The sequence below is a fragment of the Plecotus auritus genome (assembly GCF_963455305.1).
Source record: "Plecotus auritus genome assembly, chromosome: 6".
Classification (NCBI taxonomy): domain Eukaryota; kingdom Metazoa; phylum Chordata; class Mammalia; order Chiroptera; family Vespertilionidae; genus Plecotus; species Plecotus auritus.
The window spans coordinates 84,185,696-84,192,947 of NC_137773.1; the positions used below are offsets into that span (position 1 = coordinate 84,185,696).

At 56.7% G+C, this 7,252-nt stretch overlaps 1 protein-coding gene across 1 annotated transcript; it reads left to right on the top strand.

Annotated features, from left to right (window-relative positions):
• The first annotated feature begins 2,866 nt into the window (after positions 1–2,866).
• Positions 2,867–4,436, top strand: S1PR4 (sphingosine-1-phosphate receptor 4). The gene has a single exon (XM_080673970.1). The coding sequence runs from the start codon at positions 2,882–2,884 to the stop codon at positions 4,037–4,039; it is 1,158 nt and encodes a 385-aa protein (XP_080530096.1). The 5' UTR covers positions 2,867–2,881; the 3' UTR covers positions 4,040–4,436.
• The last annotated feature ends 2,816 nt before the right edge of the window (positions 4,437–7,252 follow it).

Consider the following 7,252-nt stretch of genomic DNA (forward strand, 5'->3'; position numbering starts at 1 on the left):
GGGAGGCGGGGTGTCTCTCAGCCCAGCCTGCACCCTCTCTAATCTGAGACATCCCTCTCACAATCCAGGACTGCTGGCTCCCAACTGCTCACCAGACTGCCTGATTGCCCCTAACTGCTTCTGCCTGCCAGCCTGATCACCCCCTAACCACTCCCCTGCCAGCCTGATCAATGCCTAACTGCTCCCCTGCAGGCCCGATTGCCCCCAACTGCCTTCCCCTGAAGGCCTTGTTGCCCCCACCTGCCCTCCCCTACAGGCCTGGTCTCCCCCAACTGCCCTCCCCTGCAGGCCTGGTCCCCCCCAACTGCCCTCACTCCCCTGCAGGCCTGGTTGTCCCCAACTGCCCTCCCCTGCCAGCCTGGTCGCCCCCAGCTGCCCTCCCCTGCAGGCCTGGTCCCCCCCAACTGCCCTCACTCCCCTGCAGGCCTGGTTGTCCCCAACTGCCCTCCCCTGCAGGCCTGGTCGCCCCCAGCTGCCCTCCCCTGCAGGCCTGGTCCCCCCCAACTGCCCTCACTCCCCTGCAGGCCTGGTTGTCCCCAACTGCCCTCCCCTGTAGGCCTGATCACCCCCAACTGCCCTCCCCTGCAGGCCTGGTCCCCCCCAACTGCCCTCACTCCCCTGCAGGCCTGGTTGTCCCCAACTGCCCTCTCCTGCTGGCCTAGTCACCCCTAACTGCCCTACCCTGCTGGCCTGATTGCCCAAAACTGCCCTCCCCTGCCAGCCATCTTGTGGTGGCCATCTTATGCAAGGGTGTAACAGTCAATTTGCATATTCCTTCTTTATTATATAGGATAAGTACCAAATGACCTAAGTCTTTTGTGCTTTTCCCCCAACTTGACAAGATGACCTGGAAATCACTCTATTCATTCACAGAGGTTGTCCTTGTTCTTTTTCACAGCTGTCTGGTGCTCCACTGTGGGTGCAGCATAATTTATCAGCCTGTTTCCTATGCACAGACATTTGGGGTGCTAATATTTTTCATTTACAAACAACAATAATAACCTTCTCTGTGTTAACTTGCATGTTGTTAGAGCTGTGGCTTCAGGGCAGATTCTAGATGGGGCTTGTTCTTACAGCACAGACATATATCGTAAGATTAAATCAGGTATGATGTGTGTATGGCCTTTCTCCCAGGCAGCAAGTAATTCACGGGAGAGGTTGTTGTTGGACAGCTCTGCCATGTTGGTCAAACTGCTCTCTCATGGTATTGTACTTTAGTCCTGGATTTGCTCTCTGGGCCAGGGATCAGGGGCCCAGCTGGGATTGGGATTTAGTTGGGGTTGGGGCTCAACTAGAATCGGGGCTTAGAATTGGGATCAGGCCTCAGTCCAGGGCTGGGTCTCACTCAGGGTCATGGGTGAAGATCAGAATCAGCTTAAGGCTCATCCAAGGTCAGGGGTCAGCCTGAGATCAAAGCTCAGTCTAGGATCGGAGCTCAACCTGGGACCAGAGCTCAGCCTGGGATTAGAGCTCCATCCAAGATCCAGCCTGGAATGAGGATTCAATCCTGGGTGCAGGCTGAGTCTCAGAACACGCAGTGTGTGTCTCTCTGTTAATGTGTACAAGGCAGGCGGTCCCTGGTGAGGCCAGCACTGAGGGCCAGCTGTCCTACTGCACAGGGTGGTACCTGGGAAAGACTTGGCTGCCTTTCCCACCCTACCCAGGCCTCAAACCGCAGCTGCCTACACAGCTTCCTGTGTGGCCCCTCTTCCCCAAACCTCCCTTTCAGATCCGTTAATGCTTGGTCACCTCTAGTGGCAAAATGCTACCACCTCCTCAGGCAACACCTCGATCTGAGCTTCCCTGTAATGGTTCCGCTCCCACAGCTGAATAGTGAACCACAGGAGAGGTGCTGGGCAGGAGCCACGGTCACCTGGGTGCCCTCCCCGAGCTCCTACCCACCCACCTCTATGGGCACACCTGTGGGCCTGGCAGGGGAGCCTGCCTCCCCCTGGAGACCCCAGGGCAGGACTGTGCCTCCCCTCTTCAGGTGCCCCAGGATTGGCTCTACTCCCCCAACTTTTCATCCCCACTTGGTGCTCACACCTCAGTCCTCAGCCATCTCCGATTGGGTCAGCCTGAGCCGGGTCAGGTGGACATGGGTGGGAACGGGGATGGAGTGAGCCCCCATTTTTCCTGTGAGCCCCTCTCCCCAAAAGTGAGATCTCCCCAGGGTGGAGATCCCTAGCTCTGCTCCTAGGGCCAGCTCAGGGGACAGAAGAGACAACAAAAGGGCAACTAAAAACTCTGCTAAGCTGGGTCCGGGCCCTGGAGAATCCTGTGTTTGTAGGTAGTCACTTCCCACTGTGTGACCCTCGATAGCTGGTGCCACCTCTTCAGGCCTCAGTGTCCTCTTCTGGGATGGGTGGACCACAGGTCTGTCGTGGGGATAACGTGGGGCGCATCCGCACCTTCAACGAAGTGGCTAGCAGTGCTCATGCTCATCCTCATGTGTGTGTAGTCACTTGACACACACTTATTAAGCACCTACTATGTGCCAGGCACAGTTGAAGCAGTTGGGAAGACAGTGAAAGAATAGCTGGGTCCTGGAGGGACTCACCTAGCTGGGAAGGGTGGCAAGTGCTTTTGGGGGGTGCATTTTCCCTCCCTCTGGGGCCCCTACTCCCTGGGCTTTCGAGGAACAGAAGGGGACAAAGGAGGGGGTCTGGCAGCAGGAGCAGCTGCAGCACCCTCCAAGGACCTGGGGTGGGAGCAGAACGTTGGGATGCCCCTCCCCTCCCAGGCCTCACCCCCACCCTGGGGGTACCTCGAACATAACAGGAAATTTCAAATAACAGGAAACCAAGACCGGGCAAGGCAGCAGCTCCACCCTGCCCTGGGGCCAGCCACCCTGGGCCTCAGTCTGCCCTGGGGGACCGCAATGAATGCTACAGGGTCCCCAGTGAAGGCTCCTGACGCCTGCCGGCAGCTGGCAGCCAGTGGGCACAGCCAGCTCATTATCCTACACTACAACCACTCCGGCCGGCTTGTGGGGCGGGCCACGCCAGAGGATGGGGGCATAGGGGGCCTGCAGGGGCTCTTCGTGGCCATGAGCTGCCTGGTGGTGCTGGAGAACCTCCTGGTGCTGATGGCCATCGTGACCCGCATGCGGTCCCGGCGATGGGTCTACTACTGCCTGGTCAACATCACACTGAGCGACCTGCTCACCGGCTTGGCCTACCTGGTCAACGTCCTGCTGTCCGGGGCCCGCACCTTCCACCTGGCGCCGGCCCACTGGTTCCTGCGGGAGGGCGTGCTCTTCATGGCCCTGGCTGCATCCACCTTCAGCCTGCTGTTCACCGCTGGCGAGCGCTTCGCCACCATGGTGCGGCCGGTGGCCGAGAGCGGGGACACCAAGAGAGGCCGCGTCCTGGGCTTCATCGGGCTGTGCTGGCTGCTGGCCGCCCTGCTGGGCCTGCTGCCCCTGCTGGGCTGGAACTGCGTGTGCTCCTTCCAGAGCTGCTCCAGCCTGCTCCCGCTCTACTCCAAGGCCTACATCCTCTTCTGCGTGGTCATCTTTGCCTGTATCCTGGCCACCATCATGGTGCTCTATGGGGCCATCTTCCGGGTGGTACGGGCCAATGGGCAGAAGGCCTCGCGCCCCCCATTCCGCCGCAAGGCCCGCCGGCTGCTCAACACGGTGCTCATGATCCTGGTGGCTTTCGTGGTCTGCTGGGGCCCACTCTTCGGCCTGCTGCTGGCCGACATCTTTGGCTCCAACCTCTGGGCACAGGAGTACCTGCGGGGCATGGACTGGATCCTGGCGCTGGCTGTGCTGAACTCGGCGGTCAACCCGCTCATCTACTCCTTCCGCAGCCGGGAGGTGTGCCGGGCCGTGCTGGGCTTCCTCTGCTGTGGGTGTCTCAGGCTGGGCCTGCGAGGGCCTGGGGACTGCCTGGCCCGGGCCGTTGAGGCCCATTCTGGAGCCTCCACCACGGACAGCTCGCTGAGGCCCAGGGACAGCTTTCGGGGCTCCCGGCCGCTCAGCTTTCGGATGCGGGAGCCCCTGACTAGCATCTCCAGCGTGAGGAGCATCTGAGCCACAGCTGGGGAAGATGGTCCAGCCGCCAGCCAGGTGCATGCCCACGCAGGCCCCCCTCCTGCCCTGGACGAGGCCCAGGAGGGGTGGGCCAGGGGCCTGGGAACATGCAGGGAGGCACTAGGTAGGTGGAGGGAGAGGACGGAACAGGGCAGCCACCCAGGGGTCCCAAGGCCCCATGGTCCTCCTCACAGTCCCCACATCTGCTGATGCCAAAGAGGCAAGCGCTCATTGGAACAGAGGGCACCCTGGAATGGGGACAAATGGGGTTACTATGCGTGCCCCAGTTCCTGTGTGATTCTGGGGGAATCCGGGCTCCTTTCTGGGCCTCAGTGGGGCTCCCAGGCAACAAGGGGCAGACTGTGGGAATGACGCCCTGACAACATGGAAGTTCAATGATGGTATGAGATGTCTCTGTCTCCCTCTTATTCACGTTTTTGCAGAGGGAGGATGGCATGAGGGCTGTGGGGCGGCCAGGAGCCTGCAAGGAGGCATGTCAGTGGCCAGGGAAGGCCTTGGGTCTGTGTGCTTGGTGGTGGTGGTGGTGGTGTGGTTGTGAAGGCAGGTGGTTGTGTGTGTGTGTGTGTGTGTGTGTGTGTGTGTGTGTGTGAGAGAGAGAGAGAGAGAGAGAGAGAGAGAGAGAGAGAGAGAGAGAGAGGTGGGGGACAGATTGGCTTGTGCCCATGAGCATGTGCTGTGCCTCTGCATATGCACAGACATCTCTGTGGCAGGCCTCGAGCGGGGGGGAGGGGGGTGTGTGAACACACCTGTGTGTAACCGGCCCACTCTTCTGAAAGTATTTGAGCAATACAAGGCTACCAGGGTGGGTGGGTGGGGACAGTGACAGTTGACACCCGCCCCTTCTCGCTCACTTCCCCTTTCCTACCCCATCTCTCATCTTGGTTTCCCGGCAGCCTCTTCCTCCACCTCTAGTTTCTGCATCTCTTGGGACCCCAGTCTGGGGGCAACAAAAGGGCAGTGGCCTGGTTCTCCTTGCCTCAGGAGCCTTGCCTACTCTCTAGCATTCTTTTTAGCACTCCCCGCCTCCTACAATGGGCTGGCAGCAAGCAGAACCCACAGCGTGAGGTTGTTGTTGCTCAGTGCTTGCCACAGTGAATGGCATCTATGTGTCCCACCAAACGGCTGGCGATGGTGAAAGGGTATACATCTAGCCAGGACAAGAACCCACGTGGCTGCTGAGCACTCAGTAAGTGGCCAGTGAAACTGAAGAACTGACCTTTGAACCCGTTTGCATTTAAGTAGCCTATGGGACAGCGCAGGTGCACACCCTCAGTACTTGGCCCCCTTTGGCTGGTAGGCTGTTCTCTTTCTCCATCCTCCCGGGACCCAGCAGGGTCTTCCTGTCTCTGTCTCACCAAGTTCTCCGGGCAGCCCCACGTCTGTTTTCTGCTGCAGGATGGGGGTTTGGTGACTGGAAACCGTTTACTGCACTGTCCAATATAGCAGCCACTGGCCGTGTGCAGCTAGTTATCATGAACTAGAATGAAAGGAAAATTTAAAATTCAGTTGGTTGTTTTGGTCAGCTGGAGCTGCCATATCAAAGTACCAGACGTGAGAGGGCTTAAACCACAGACATTTATTTATTCTGCCCCAGTTTGGGAGGCTGAAGTCTGAGATCAAGATGCCAGCAGGGTTGGTTTGTTCTGAGGCCATGAGGAAGGATCTGTTCCTAGATTTTGGTGTTTGCTGGCAATCTTTGGTGTTCCTTGGCTTGCTGATGCGTCACCCTCATCTCTGCATTCATGTTCACATGGCATTCCCATTGTGTGTATGTCTGTGTCCTAATTTCCCCATTTTTGTCGGACACCAGTCATATTGGATTAGGACCACCCTAGTCCTGTATGACTTCACCTTAACTCATTACATCTGCGATGACCCTGTTTTCCAAATAAGGCCACATTCGGAGGTCCTGGGGGTTAGGACTTCAACATATACATTCAACCCATAGCAATGACGCTATTACATTTTAAGCACTCAATGGTGGTATGTGGCTCATGGGAACTGTCTTGGACACTGCCGAGACAGAGTGTTTTCATCATCATGGAAAGTTCTGTTGGACATGGCCGGAAAGAGGTTCCAGCCTGTATTGGGGTGCAAAATGCTGGAGTAAGTTTTACATTTCCCTGATGCTGGTTCTGGGTGTGTTTATCTGGGGCAGCAGTAGGCAGTGTGGGGGCTTGGTGGAATTTGGGGTGAGTGGAACGCACCCCCAAAACTCTCAGCCTGTGTTCTTGACCTGTGTTGAGCTGGTTTAGCTGCCCCATCTGCCCTGCCTACCCTTTGGGTCTCAGCTTTAGCATCACCTCCTCCAGGAAGTCTCTTCTGATCCCACCGCCCCCCCAGGCCTCCTCTGGACTCCCTCAGCTGCTTGTGCATCCCATTGTAGCGCCAATCGCACCTGGTCACCCATCTATCTCTTCCCCTGGACCACAAGCTGTGACAATGGAGATCTTGGTGGTGTCCGGGGCCTGGGAGCATGCAGATACTCAATGACCTGGAGCTTTGGAAGCACTGGACTCATCAGCACGCCTTCTGCTGAGCCTTGGGAACCTCTCCCCCTCCTCCTTCCCTACCCCAGCCCTCTCTCTAACAGTGGCAGAATAGTCCCCAAGAATCCTTATCTTCTGCTTGTTAGATATCTCAGGTGTCTGCAACCCATTGTCATTCTCCAGCTCTAACACCCTGGGCCTCAGCTTCTTCATCTGTCAAATGAGGACACTGATAGCCTCTGCCTTCCTGGGATGTTGCTAAATTGAAACATAAAAAGACCCTGGAACTATCATGTGTATGCTTTTAAATGAATAATAATAACAACACCTTATTTATCACTCGGTGCCTAGTGTTGTGTAATCACCTTTGTTTTAACTCATGTAATCCTCACAAAACCTCTCCATTAACTCCATTTTATAGATGAGAAACTGAGGCCCAGAGAGGTTAGGTAACTTATTCAAGGTCACACAGCTGGGAGGCAGTAGAGCTGGGATTTAAAACCAGGCAGGTGGCTTTTTGATTCCTGCATGGTACTGCCTCTTGAATGAATGAATGAATACCAATTCCTTTCCTCCTCAGAAAACTCAAAACACCATTTCATTCTTTGAAGGAGGACTAGTTGAACCTCCATGTTTTAGACAGAAAAACAAAGACTCAGGAGAGCAGGCAGCAGGACAGCTCTAAGCAGCCATGTTTAGGCCC